This window comes from Pollicipes pollicipes, unplaced genomic scaffold, assembly GCF_011947565.3.
Source record: "Pollicipes pollicipes isolate AB1234 unplaced genomic scaffold, Ppol_2.1 Scaffold_7261;HRSCAF=8764_pilon_pilon_pilon, whole genome shotgun sequence".
Lineage (NCBI taxonomy): Eukaryota > Metazoa > Arthropoda > Thecostraca > Pollicipedomorpha > Pollicipedidae > Pollicipes > Pollicipes pollicipes.
This window is the reverse complement of record NW_023597054.1, coordinates 47,657,877-47,672,338: the sequence shown is the minus strand read 5'-3', so window position 1 is coordinate 47,672,338 and position 14,462 is coordinate 47,657,877. Positions and strand designations below refer to the sequence as shown.

General features: G+C 50.8%; 1 protein-coding gene across 1 annotated transcript; it reads right to left on the bottom strand.

Moving 5' to 3' along the window:
• Positions 1-6,588: 6,588 nt before the first annotated feature.
• On the bottom strand, positions 6,589-9,996 carry LOC119112300 (uncharacterized). The gene is made up of 4 exons (XM_037236415.1): positions 9,930-9,996; positions 8,762-8,886; positions 8,054-8,201; positions 6,589-7,550 (listed from the first exon to the last, which is right to left on the bottom strand). The coding sequence occupies exons 1-4, from the start codon at positions 9,952-9,954 to the stop codon at positions 6,961-6,963; spliced, it is 888 nt and encodes a 295-aa protein (XP_037092310.1). The 5' UTR covers positions 9,955-9,996; the 3' UTR covers positions 6,589-6,960.
• Between the last annotated feature and the right edge of the window lie 4,466 nt (positions 9,997-14,462).

Below are 14,462 nucleotides of genomic sequence, written 5' to 3'. Positions count from 1 at the left end.
GTGGCTAAGAAAAAGAATCTGGACATCTTTTTAACGAAACTCTGTTTAACCTCATTTTGTGCTGAATAATTTCTTGATTTTTCATCACAACATGCAGGATTCGGGCTACACCGAGTGAGTACGTAACTCCATTTAAAAACGGTGGTAAAGCCTTTTTACCTTTGGACGGCAGAAATGGAACTGCACTGGCTGTAATACACATGGTGGATGGATAATCATAGCCAGCTCCGCTGGAAATACCCCTATCAGCGATGTCGGTCTGTAATCTTTTCTGAGGGTCCTACTCCGTCCCCCATCGACGTTGGTTCGCTCCATCTTGACTTTTCCCATGTTTGACTTACCCCACGTTGACTTGCCTCATGTTGAGTTGATGTCCTCCGATGATGGTGCAGGCCTTTCCAACACTTTTGCTGAAATACTAAAGCAAAAAAGAGAAAATGTGTAAGTATGAAACAAAACGCAAAAAATATCTAATGACGATGACTACTTTTTGCTGAAATAAAGGATTACGTTTTGGACACATGAGACATCATCAAAACACAGAAAATTGCGGCTTGTATAAATCAAGTGGGCAAAAACGTACATTTTGGGAGGATTCGGTTGTCGGCCCCTCAGCTAGTCCATCCCCTGCCCGCAAATATTTTTTTATAAATCGACGCTCCTGCCACCTCTACTACAGTTTTCACAAGCCGCTTGATCCTCAATTCTACAGCATTAATCCCACGTCCAGGCTCTGTCTTCTCCCAAGTCCCGCTGACATCCGCCTCGTTTTCACATGGCCTCCGGCGCGACCGCGCGCGGTCGGCGCGCGCCGTGGCCGGTTCCCGGCGGCGGCGGCGGGTCCGGCTCGGAAGGCTGGCTCGGGGGTTCCCCTCTGGCCGGTGGCTGCCGGTGTCGGGCAGGCGCGTCCGGGTTGGCACCGTACGCGGGGGTCGCGACCCGACGCGACCCGGCCGTCATTGTTGTCACCGCGGTGGCCATGACTGACGCAGGGCCGGGCTGTAGGACGCGCGGATCGCCGCGCAGAACTGATGACGTCACCAGATCGCCGCGCAGAACTGATGACATCACCAGATCGCCGTGCAGAACTGATGACGTCACCAGATCGCCACGCACAACGGATGACGCCGTCAGGCGCCTCCACGTGACGTGGCAGAGACGGGAGCGGGGTTTGTCGCTAGGTCGTGGCTTGGTTGAAGGGAAGTGCTTTCAGTTGTGAGGTCGCGATGTGATCGTCATGTGCGTGAAGTTTCCTGGCGAGTCCGATGTCCAAAAATGGAGATTCCTCATCGGTGTCAGCCCACGCAGCGAGCCGTCTGGTTGTTTCATCAGGAATAAGTGCTTACTGTTTAAACCGTTCAAAAGACCCTCTGTTGGATGAGTTGTGATGACTAGCAATCCAAAAATTAACCGTGGGATATACTTGGTTAGTCATTACACTGCACATCAGCGGCAATCTGCATCCAACACCGGCGGCACCTTTTGGTCAGGTGATGTATTGCCTGGGTGTAGAGGGCCTCAAACATATCAATGTGATGTGGCGAATGTAGAGTTCATTGAAGCAAACAGTTAATTGCGCAGCGTTTGAGTTTTGGAAGTACAACGAGGAAGCTGAATCGTGGGCAATGATAAGGACAACAATAATGCGAGCCCGTTGAAAACCAGCCTTCTATGGCGTAACGAGCACGGCCGCTCCAGGTTGTCAGTGGTTGTGTGTGTGCAACAAAAAACTGTGTTTTAGACCACCTTCTCCGCTGTAATTATAGCCGGATCTATGGCGAATACGGGACCACCGTCACGGCGTGCTCTGGGTTGAGCCCCGTCGGTGATCCGTCTCCCAACTGGCGAATACGGGACCACCGCCGCGGCGTGCTCCGGGCTGACCCCCGTCGATGATCTGTCTCCCCACTGGCGAACACGGGACCACCGCCACGGCCCGCTCTGGAGGTGACCCCGTCGATGATCCGTCTCCCCACTGGCGAACACGGGACCACCGCCACGGCCCGCTCTGGAGGTGACCGTCGCCGACGATCCGTCTCCCCCCTCATCAGCTCCGTCACCTGGGCGCGCATCAAAGAGTTAGCCTTGGCCGAAGCCGATCGAACCTCGCAATTACACCCCAGATCGACCAATCCGTCGACGTCTCGCCCGCAACACACCTTAGCGCCCTCCCCCCCCCCCCCCCCCCATAGCCACGCCGGGGTCGACCTCTGATCCGTGAGGACATCGCGACCGCGGGACACGCGACTCCCGTCATTTGCCGTCGTCCGCTCTATCATCCGCTCGTGCGATCCGTGCACCCCACCCGCTCGGCCAGGAAGCATGACGCGCGCAGCCAAACATTGTTCAGCGACGGCCGCTGGCCTAGATACCGGGCATTCATCGAGAGGCCGGTGCCGACCTCGGAATGTGGGATGCAGCCAATTGTCAGCGGTCTCAGCTGTGAATTACCACAGCCCAGTAATTAGTCACGCCGAGATCGCCCTGCCCGGAGCCAATTGTCAGCGGTCTCAGCTGTGAATTACCACAGCCCAGTAATTAGTCACGCCGAGATCGCCCTGCCCGGAGATCAATACCGGCTGTCCGTCACCGGCCACAGCGGCGCGTAATCACCGCTTGCTCTCGGCTACGACAATGCGATTACGCTAATGAAATCGCCGACACAGTGCGGCTTATTTGGAAGCTGCATTGGACCATATTGTATGGCTGCGGCAATTCATGTTTCGATTATCATTTTTTAAAAGATGCATTCATGTCGAGTTAACATCTCATGCGATGCTAGGTGACCGTAATTTTCACATTCCATTATTTTGATTTTTGATAGGTCAAGATGTTAGCTCTCCATCGAATATCTGCAGGAGTCTACGTATATGTATGTACATGCACACTTAAGCTTAGGCACGTTTACGTTCCCTATAATATTTCCCTTGTTCTGAAATCAAGCAAAGGCACACGAAAAGATCATTTTTCGAAATTACTGTGCTGCCTTCAACAAACCAGTTTGAAGAGAAAATACGAGTACGCAAAGGCCTTATTTGAAATGCATTATCATGCAGAATATATACGCATTCTATGGGTTAATCGTTAGAGGCATGAGGATGCATCCTTGGCATGAGTATATATATATATATATATATATATATATATATATATATATATATATATATACGCATTCTATGGGTTAATCGCTAAAGGTGTGGGTATATGGCGTTGAGGCTGGCGCATGTAGTGTCTCGCCTAACCCATTACAGGCAGGAGGGAAAAAATTGTTGGATGATAACTAAACCATCCATTTTACCTGAATGAATCACGCGATTGACGGCGATGAAATTGTTAAGCTGGAAAGAGCGTTGAGCAGAGTTGTGATAATTAGGGGAAGTAGGGAGAAATGTGGATTGATAAGCACGTGGTGTCATTGGGCCGCCCCCTCCCTCCTAACTAAGCATGTCTCACCATTGTTTATTGTAGGGGGTAGTAAGGACGTATCGTCCAGACGGATGCAGGCTCGAAACTGAGCTGAGGTGTGCGATTTAAAAAAGAAAGACTTATAACTCCTGACTTTTCGGCAATATGAGTTCAGAGTAATTATTAAGTGATTACAAGCCCAGCCTGACAGGTCAAGCACTGTCAATATTTCAACCAGCAACTCTTAGCATATCGAAGGTCAACAACTCAGCCTCATGTGCTCCACACATGAGGCTGAGCCTCAGCCTCAGAAGCTGGAGTACTATGAACTCATGATGGTGATGTGCATAAATGCGAAATATCGTTCAAAACCATCTAGTACATAGAACAAGCTGCGCCAGGTTCGTGTCAAACCATTTCTAATACATTACCAGAATATGTTGAAAAATATTTCCAAATAAACTAAAGTTGTAAAAGTCAAAGTAGTTCAAAACATCGACGCTTGTAATGTGTTTCGAAAACCGATACCAAGCAACTTTCTCAAGCAAGATATGCTCAAAGCAACAATTCCGACATTACCCATGATTTTCGTTGTTTGCCGATAATCGGCTTGCCCTGCGAATGAGAAGTGACGCCAGCACGGAAAACTTCCTGTCGGTGGCAACCTCCGAGAAACGGTGTTTCAGTCTTAACATCTAACAGATGACTAGCTAGAAAACATATCTGCACCTATACATATCACACTGTCTCTCGTAAGTTCTGAACATTTGAGTGGATCGACATAATAAGATACAAAGCCTTTATGACTCAAAACGCAAACAACTTTTTGTTCGATAGTGATATGAAGTCAGATTCCCCACGATTTCTTCTTCGTGTTTCTGAAGTTCATAGTTCACAAATTTGTAGCTCACAACCTGCACAACATTTATGGATTGCATGCCTTCAGCTATTTTCTCTCCAATTGGTTATATCACTGCGTTGCATGTGAACAAATATGCAACTGACTGGTGATCGATAAACTGTAATTATTGGCTAAGCTTGAGGTGTCATCCTAGAACTTCAGTTCAGGAAGTAAACATGCGCTGCTGGGATTACGGAATGCGGAAGAAGCTGTTAAACGCTGGAAGGATCAGAGAGTTTTTTTCGGGAAATGTTTAACGGGCATGTCCCAGCACATTTATGTTTGTGTCCTTTCAAACATGATGTTACAAACTGCAGGATAATCTACTCATGTGCACACAGAGTAACACGTGATTTGGTGTAGAGAAATGCCGTGTCTCTCGAATCGTGTGTAGGACAGTTTGACATACAACATGACTAAGCCATAGGCAAAATAAATATGCAATGTTGCCCATAAAGAAATGAGATCTCAACATGCTGCTTAGGATGTGATAGGATGTGATTACCCATATGATAGGAAACAAAGCTTTGCAATTCGGTTTTGTGATCCGGCGTATGGGACGCAGGGGTGCCGTTCACCATGCGTGATTCACGTCCTCAATTCGCGACCGTCCTCGCAGGCGTACCCTTAGATATGTCATGAGTACCACATCCGAAACACCCCCTCGCAACGCCTGTAGGTGGAAGTCGAGTGACGCTGTGATGTAGATTAACGTTTTTCTTTAGATGCTAGTCAGCCTGTCAGACTGATGTGGACATTATTTTAATATTAGAAGCACTTCAACTTTGACAATCTATGCTGATGACTAAGCGTAGCCATAAGGATCATGGACCTGACAATGAAGGTTTTTTGAGGCGATGAAAATGCGTCACGAATTTGGCACAGCGTACCTAACAAGATATGGATCATGACATCGAAATAAAAGCCCTGCAGTCACATCGCACGTGTGCCATTTAGCACAGAGTGTATTCAGGTTCAACGTTAAATGGTCTCCAAAATAATTCAGCTGTGACAGACAAAACCCAGAGCGCACTTTCTAGGTAGACAGGACAAACCAAAACGCCAGCCAGTGCTGTTTTTATTCAGATTCATCAACATTCGTAATGAAGAGGAGCCTAATACGCTGCGCTGAATAGCTAAGTAGCATGATCTGCTTCGTCTCAGTTTCTCAATGGCTTATGATACTTGGTTCCACGCAATACACGCCATCGCCTTTTGCCGCGGCCCTGTATTCTAGCACCCAGCGTTGCTTGTAATGCTTAGATGGCAATAGCTCTTAACGATCTGACGGATTGATTTTCAGACGTATGTGAGCTGTCCATACAGCGAATTGAATGAAGACATCTTGCAGCGCAAACCATATTAGTGCAGCTAGCATATCCATCCATTTTGATCTGTTCTGGTCTGAATGCACCCTCTCAAAGCGACATTGACGGGATAGACCATCCACTGACAGATCTGAGGCAGACGTGTCAGACATTCGGACAAATCTCACGTGGCCGAAAGCCGCGTTGCGCGGTTTTCGTCGGCCCGCTTTGCCCTGCTCGGCACGTAGCGTTCATCCTCAACTCTGAGCTGCAGGTCCGCTCGTCAAGCTGTGGGCGCCTTCGGGTCGGACCCGAACGGACGGCTGCACAATGACGTGTTCAGAGAGCGCGTGCGGGGCCACGCCTGTTTGGGGAGTAGTGCACCGCACACCGAGGTGCACGGAGCCAGGTGGGCAACACCTGTCACTGCGCATCTCGTGCTCATGTTTTTGTGGTGTTTACGCGCTGGCTACGGCAGTTATTAGGCGACCCGCCCCTCAGGTTGTACCGTGCGCACGCCTGTGAAAACAATATTCCTGTTGCAGAAAGCAGTAATGGACGGCTGCGCTGCCACCGCTGCTCGCCCGGATGATGGATCAATGGATCGTGCCTCAGATTTCCCTTTAATGCCGCCACGTAGAGGTGGCATCTATCACAAAGTCTGACACGTATGGCGCGGTGTTTGTGATTTTTTTTGGCGAGCTTTGTTCCGATCCCAACTGAAGCGGACGGTGTACAGCACCCGACCGTGCGCCTCCCAGTGCTCCTCGTGCAGCCAATCCGTTTCCTACGGCTCGTAGAGAGGACCACGCGACAGGCACGTTTGGTGGGAGTAGGAAGAGTTCCTGTGCCTGTGCAGCTGTAATGATCGGTCGTGCACACTGACTAAACCGACAGGTGTTCGGGATAAAGGCCGGACAGCTTGTATGGCTGAAGTCCCGTTTTGCATTCGGGAATCGCTTCACAAAGTCGTCGTTCGTGTGCATTGTATCTATGTATTTGTCCCTCTTTTCCTGGAATGTCACCGTGGGATGTGTGAACATCCGAGGGACAACCGCTCGCATTCGATGCTTATGACTAGACAAGCCAAAAGGAACACTGAGCAAAGAAGAAAGACGCCCTCTAAAGGATGCCTCCCGCAGCGGGCGCCGAGGACCGCGACTTCTGCACCCGCGCCCATTTCACACCTGACACCACTCACTTTCGGGTCTCGTCGGCCGACCACGCCGACCCCTCGGCGGCACACTCGCACGCGCACTCACTCTGATAAATATGGCAGCGGGCGGCCGTGCGGCCGGCCAGCGCTCACTCGGTGGCGGTCCGGAGCTGGGAGGTGGCGCCGACGGTCTAGTTCCGGGGCAGGTTGTAGAGGCCGGGCGGCGGGCGAACGGTCGTGGTCGTCGTGGTGGTGGTCGGAGGGATGTACTGGTTCGGCACAGGCCGCACTGCCTGCGGGCGCGGACGGGGCGCCTGGGGGCGGGGACGGGGCGCCTGGGGGCGGGGACGGGCCGCCTGGGGGCGGGGACGGGCCGCCTGGGGGCGGGGACGGGCCGCCTGGGGACGCGGAGTCTGGGGGCGAGGCGTCTGGGGGCGAGGAGCTTGAGGACGCGGCGCCTGGGGGCGGGGCGCTGACGGAGGCTGCTGGTAGGAGTTCTGTGGCTGCTGGTAAGAGTTCTGCGGCTGGCTTGGCCCGCCAACGACGCTGTTGACGTTGTTGCTGGCGGCCGACTCAGGCACCTTGCCGATCTCCTCGTTCTTGTTGTAGAACTGCTCGGCCGAGGCACAGTCCACGTCCGACCACCACTGGCAGGCGAAGCCCTCCTGGTTGAAGATGGTGCCGTTGGGGCAGAGGAAGGAGAGCTTCATCGACTCGTCGCCGACCATGGTGTTGCAGACGTGGAACGGCTGGCAGCCGGCCTCCACGTCAGCGTAATATCCTGTCGGACGGGCAAAGGTAGGGCAGGTATTAGTCTGACGTATGAGGAATGCACGATATCGTTCTGACGATCACGATATCGGCGCGACGAGCAAAATCATTAGCACAAATCGGCGAGATCTAACCACTGGTGTCATCTTCAAGCTCTGACCACAGAATTTCTCGCCAGCAAAGACACGGACACTGCGGGAGCTAGGCGATCGAGGCCGAATCGGCCCTGGAGACAACTAGACAGGCGGCGCCGTCGGACCTGGAGGCAACAAGACAGGCGGCGCCGTCGGACCTGGAGACAACAAGACAGGCGGCGCCGTCGGACCTGGAGACAACTAGACAGGCGGCGCCGTCGGACCTGGAGACAATCAGACAGGCGGCGCCGTCGGACCCGGAGACAACCGGACAGGCGGCGCCGTCGGACCTGGAGACAACCAGACAGGCGGCGCCGTCGGACCTGGAGACAGCCAGACAGGCGGCGCCGTCGGACCTCTCTTCCGTGTGTGATCTCACCGGGTACGCGTCCGTCGCAGCTGAAGCTGGTCGGCGGTATGGTGGCATAGATGGGGTAATCCACACCGGGCTCGCCGGGCACAGAGTCACGCAGCCACTGCAGCGGGTCGCTCGAGCCGCCGTGGTGGTGGTCCTCGTCGCCGGCAGGCTGTGGCGACGGTCAGACGGTCAAGTGGTCACTGACAGGGAGCACGGCCGCGGGGCGGACCCTCAGGGATGCGGCGAGGGTGCGACGAACAGTCTCGGGCCTCTCAGGGGACGGTGGAGATCGGACGGCTCTAGGTGCATGGCCATGGGCTCCGACCACGCGAGGATGGCGCGGGGCGGGCCCGTTTGGTCAGCGGGCCTGGTTAGTGCGGACGAGTCAGGAGGGAGGGCAGAGACGGGGTGACGGGTGGTATCGCTGGACTATCACGGCCTGAGATCGGTTCCAGCGACGTCGTTGAGGCTGCCGTTATGCTTGAAATGCTATGCTTTGCTATGTTTGAAACGGTGGAGCAGTACACACGACGAAATCTGTTACAGATATTGTAATGCACCTTCATTTGAGATATAGATGCACTTAAATTGAAGCAAACACTGCAGCTTGCATGGAGCTACTCGCGAAAAAGCAAGCCCTACAAAGTTCTGCACAGTTCGTCTGTGGTCTTCCAAAACTAAGGCCAGGGCAAAAGCAACAGCCAGCTGGTCAAGCCGCCGTGGCGTTACCTTGATGACGGAGCCGCCGGGCGTGTTGCCGGAACCCTGCGGGTTAACCGGCTCCTTGTAGTCGTAGCCGGTCTCGGGCGCGCCGTAGCTGTACCCGTCCTGAGCCGCAGCCAGGGCGAGAAGCGCTGCCCATGGCGCACGGGGAGAACAGTCAGCCGTGGCACAGAGCTGGACACGCGCCACAGCGGATCGGACCCGTTAAAAGGGTACGATTCCGCGAGAAACGCTGCCCATGGCGCACAGAGAGAACAGCCAACCGGGGCACAGAGCTGGACATGCGCCGCTGCAGACCAGACCCGTTGGAAAGGTACGGTCCTGCTAAAGTTAGCTGACTTGAACACGCCGTAAGATTTGCGAAACTTTCAGAAAATAATTATGGATACGAATCAGTGAATTGCGAGCCTCAAAACGAACCAAGCGGGAATGGCAACACCATGTGATGCAAATGGCATATGACTGAAGCATTTGACTTTAAAAACATGGTTGCATATTGGGTCTTAGCTAAAGACACAATTTAGAATGCCGCTGTATTAAGTGAGTACCCAAAAAAGCACGGGAGAAACAAAAAGCATAGAACGGCAACTTCAGCAAAAACTTCGATTGCTCCAAACTGTTTGCAGTTTTAAGGTAAAACAAGAACACAAGTTTCGCGTACTGAAAGATGGTCTGTCCCAGTTAACCCTCGTACTTGAATTTAGTTTAAGTCTATTTGATAGGGCCGAAATTATTTTCCAAATGTCCTAACCTCGGGTGCAAGTGTCTAATTCAGCACTTGCAAAATAATGGGTCATTCGAAGAGTCGTCCAAAAGAGCTTGGTAATTGAATTTCAATAAATTATGATTGTGAAAATTTTTGGACTCATTCTTCCAGATTTAGAGCACTGACAAGCTGTTAAAGAAAAAGCAGTGGACTCTAGTACGAGAAAAGTAGGCCGTTTTCCTTTTCGATGCTCGAAGAGTCATCCAAAGTTTCGTTCGAAGAGTCGTCCAAAAGGGCTTCACACTTGAATTTAAATAAATTATGATCGTGGAAATTTTTGGACTCATTCGTCCAGATTTAGAGCACTGACAAACTGCCAAGGAAAAAGCAGTGGACTTTAGTACGAGAAAAGTGGGCCGTTTTCCTTTTCGATCCTCTCTTTCGGTCTTCTCGGTGACTTTCACTCACCGCTAAAAACGATAAAGCCGTTCATCCTTGCTGTGACTGGGACCGAGCACAACTGATGCCCAGCACTGCGGGGCGATACTATTTATACGGCCGCAGCATAATTACCAGGAGGATGCGCCTCCTCGGTCACGTGACCTCCACACCGGTACCTCCCCCGTGTCACGTGACCGGCCGCGTGAACGCCTCTCGGGCCGGGGATACTCCACTTTCACTGGCGAGCCAAGTTCGTCTCCAGCCCGCGGGCAGATGCGCACTTGAACTTCAGGAGGCGGCGCTGGCTGCGGCGCACGAGGGCGGCAGGCCGAGCCTTCGCCGCGACAGCTCTTCACCGGGCTGGGGGGGGGGGGAAGGCATCACGGCAGATCTGTGTCACGAAATCGCGAGAACCACAGCCCACGGCGATGCTGCTTCACGGGATCACGGGAACTCGCCGGCGTGGTTCCCTGTCAAGAATCGCGGATTCGCGCTGATCATGCCCTGTCTATGATCATTATGCTCCTGTGGCGGAAATCTTTTGAACGCCCTGCGACGTGAAATCACGATCGCCCTTCGACGACGTTCGTATCGAAGTCGCAGGTCGTGGGGCCATGAGAACCTCCCGGCAACTCGTCACGGAATAACAAGGAGTTGTACCTAGTCACGATCCAACAATATCGAGAGCAGCCCGATATCCGGAATGGTTTCGCTTGCCCTCTGGAGTGTCGCCCCTCTTCAATCCGCTTGGTGTTCGGGATCTCGGAGGAGCTCAGCCGACTGTTGCTGATGAGAGCACCGTAGACGCCCGGGCGCTTTTACAGAGGTCTCCGGCCTGGGGAGTGCCCTGGACGCCTGCGATGATGTTTGCTAAGGTGGCGGTAAAGTTCAGCCGGCTTGTCCCAAAGAGATCATCGTGAACAGTCGGTGGTTGCTGATCGGGGGCACTGGAAAGTGAGAACCTGAAAAGAGCGATTACTTGGATGTCATAGCAGCGCTGGATAGTGCTAACATATTAAAGCCTAGTTTATAACCATTAAAATGGCTGGGCTGCGTTTGAAAATCGCATTTGAAACGGTGATACCGAGAGACACCACGGCAGCTAAGTGTGCGGGTATTGAATAGATCGTGTTTTTTCGCGCACTTGAAGCACTGTATGCTCTGCTATGCACAAATGTCTCACTTGTGTCTATGGCCATCGTCACAGTTGAATACCGTACACATTGATCGTACCCGTCCCAGTATGCCAATGTTCTGCAATATTCCATGGGCAGGGTTTTATGAGTAAGGCTGTTTTTGTGCAGGATTTCGTTATGGAACCTGGAAGTACTATTTTCTCGTCACATGTTGATATGGTTGTGCCGCATGTACAGAGCGACCTAAAGCCGTGGCATAAGATGTAAACATCGACGAGCAAATGAATGAACGAATGCCTCACTTATGCCCTTCCAAACCCAGCTCAACCCCTCTTAGCAAAGCGTTCTCTTCGCTACAATGTATTAGCCATAAGGTCTTTTCATGTGCAACACTAAATGCCATGCACTTTCATTGAGATATTTGTCGATTTTGGAGTTGGTGTGGTTTGAAAATAATTATTCCTGGAACGGCAAATGTAACTTTAAGGCATTGACTTCAGAATACATCGAGGCAGCCTCAGTTCAAGTGCCTGTGTTGAAACATCGGTGCGATAAGCCTTTTAATAGCATTTCCCCAACTGTGTTCTGCCAACGATTTGTTTTAGAGTTATCAGCCATACTATAACTTTGGCTATACGTGCAATAATTTTGCATGCACATTAAGATCTACAATGACATTTGTTCGACTGTGCTGCCATGAATTGCATATATTTATGAAGAACGGAAACATTTACGGACTTGAAGGTCTCTTTTCGTTCGACTCTCTGGTTGGTGGCTTTTGAAAATAGCTATCGCTGATACAGCAAGTGTAAATTTCAGTCATTGATTTCGGCACATATCGAGGAAGCCCCCAATTTCCAGCGTCTGGTGAAATATTGACGCGTTTTACGACATTTTAGTGAAACAGAAAATGTGATTGTCCACGCAAACACTCAAGTAAGGTGTCAAGAGCGATTATGTCATATGTATGAACCCTTTAACACCAACACTGAGCTAAGCGTGGAAAGTAGTTTTAAAAAAACTCTGATACCTTGGCTCCCCTATTGAAACACATGTTTCGCATCAGAGGTATTGAGGAAAGCATCATTCATGATGAAATAAGCTCACTGATAACTATTGGTACACTTTTAAGTGGATAAGACTGCTCCAGACAACACAATTCCTCTGATTAGTAAATGTGCTCCTCAATACGCCATTGTTTGACCAGGCCTTTGCTTGCACCTCGCACAACAATGATTGAGAGCCAGTGGACGGCCGATATATTTGAGAATCGTGCTCACGAACGCGAGATATGAACGACTCGACAATCACAATCTTCCTGGCCTTGATTGCCGCACGGCTGATGGAGTGGTAGGATTTGAATGGCATTATTGCGCCATGGATGCCTGGGTTACCGTCGAAGTCTTCCGAAATATTCTGCCTATCTTAGCGGGCGTGTAGCTCAAAAACTATGGGGTTTCGGGTCTTAAGAAGGCTAGGGCTGTGAACTGTACCGAGTAATCGTCAAGATGGCCAATTAAGTTCAAAATTTCATGCAAATGTGAACATTCCTTTTAATGGTGTGGCCACTAAAATGACTGTTAGTTACACATGTGGCGTTTCATTTCTTTTTAATATTGCATCAGGGGTGTCCACAACCGTTTTGCTAGCCGTTAACCATTTACGAAGCAATTTCATGAGGCAAATTTTAACTTAGCTCGGGGATTTCACGGGCTGTGTGTTGATCTCAGTACGATACTTTTATTTACAGAAGTGCAAGAGACTGGCGAAAAGTTATCTATGCCATAAGAATGAAACCAATTTCGCAGTCTGCTGCGCATATAATTCAGCAATTGTTTGCTCGCTAGCCACAATCCGTTTAATGACTTTTTCCCGCCTGAACGCAGCCAGCTGTCAGGTTTTGTTATCATCGTTTACACCGGTTCCATTCATGGCTGTTATGAGTCATTCATTCGTGGCAAATGTGATTTATAAGCTCCTTTTCCAGTCGGCCTATTCCTTGCCATTGTGGAGCGGGCGACGCCGTGTAATCGGAGCGGACCGCGCGCCAGGTGACTCCATCGACCGCCGTCGGCCGACCTCAGACCGCCGTCTGAAGGCCGTCAGCGCCGCCGACCCGCCGTCCGCCCGGCCCCAACGGCGACGCACGGGGTAATTTCAGTCACTCACCCTGTCGTGAAATGGCGGCGCGCGCTGTGACGAATCGTCTCCGAGGTTCGCTTAATCTCAGATGCTATTTGGAACAGCCAGCGATTATAGACACTGCATGATCGTTAAACACGCAAGCTGGTAAACGAGGTAGCGCTGAGATACTACGACGGGTCCTTGTTTCGATTCATTTTGCGTAACATCCAAACGTTGGATAAGTGATCATCCGTGTGACGCGTGTTTTGTTGGTGTAATGGTTGTAGTAAGTAACAACGCAACTGCAAATTTAACTATTATAATAAAAACGTGAGTGAATATACATAAATGGACAAAACTAGGAGGGCGTCATTACACGATACGCAATTTGCTTTTTATTTACCCTTTGGTTTTGAGGTTAATTATGATCGTGGCCCGTAAGTTGTCTCCTCTTTTAATTATATCAAACACTTTTATGACCGGATCGAACCACACCCAAAATATGATACGATGATATGCCCCGCTTGGCCTTGCGCATAAAAATATGAGTGAAAAATACGGTAAAAGGAACTGTTAACGACATATTCTTCAACGCTTCCGCTCCTACAATAGCTCTGCCCTCCACCCCGCCATTGCATTGGGCCACTCTAAAATATGTCAGGACGGCATTTAACCAATAGTTTCCGTTTCCGGAGCTTTCGTATGCCAGCTCTCAGGGTTCCGTCTTGAAATGCCTTCCACAAGCAACACGTGGTGGAAGTAACCGGTCCATGTATTGCGATCGACGGCACGTACCCAGCCGAACGCGTTGACCACTGCTACTGAACAGCAATGTGCGTACACACGCTCTTGTGCCTCAGTCGCTTTTGTGTTCCGCATCGCTGTGGTGCAGGCTGCCGAATAACCCCTTTCAAGTATAAATGACCTCCGCGCTTATTTGTGGCACACGCATTATTTGAATAAACCAATCCAGCTATGAAATGCGAAGGCGTAAACCCGATTCACACAGAAACGGATGTAAGATGTAGTAAAAGTTTTGCTGCTGTCTCGGCAGAATCATCTTGCCCTGGCTAGCCAGTGCCGTGTCTGTCGCATGCCCATATATATATATACTCCCAGCCGCATACGTGCAACCATCTTGGGTTGAGCCTAACAAGCATGTTTCTGCACATCGCTGACAACTATAGCGATTGGTGTAAATTGTGTTTAGTGGTCTACGGCATGCTACACTAATCTGAATAATATACTGAGTTGTGGGAAGTAATGCGTCGTATATACTGCAAGGCACTTGGCATCTGTT

Coding starts and splice junctions, on each gene's coding strand:
- LOC119112300 (XM_037236415.1), bottom strand. CDS start 9,954: ATGAACGGCTTTATCGTTTTTAGCG. Junction 8,887..9,929: donor CGGCTTTATCGTTTTTAGCG/GTGAGTGAAAGT, acceptor CGCCATGGGCAG/CGCTTCTCGCCCTGGCTGCG. Junction 7,551..8,053: donor CTGCGACGGACGCGTACCCG/GTGAGATCACAC, acceptor CCCGTCCGACAG/GATATTACGCTGACGTGGAG.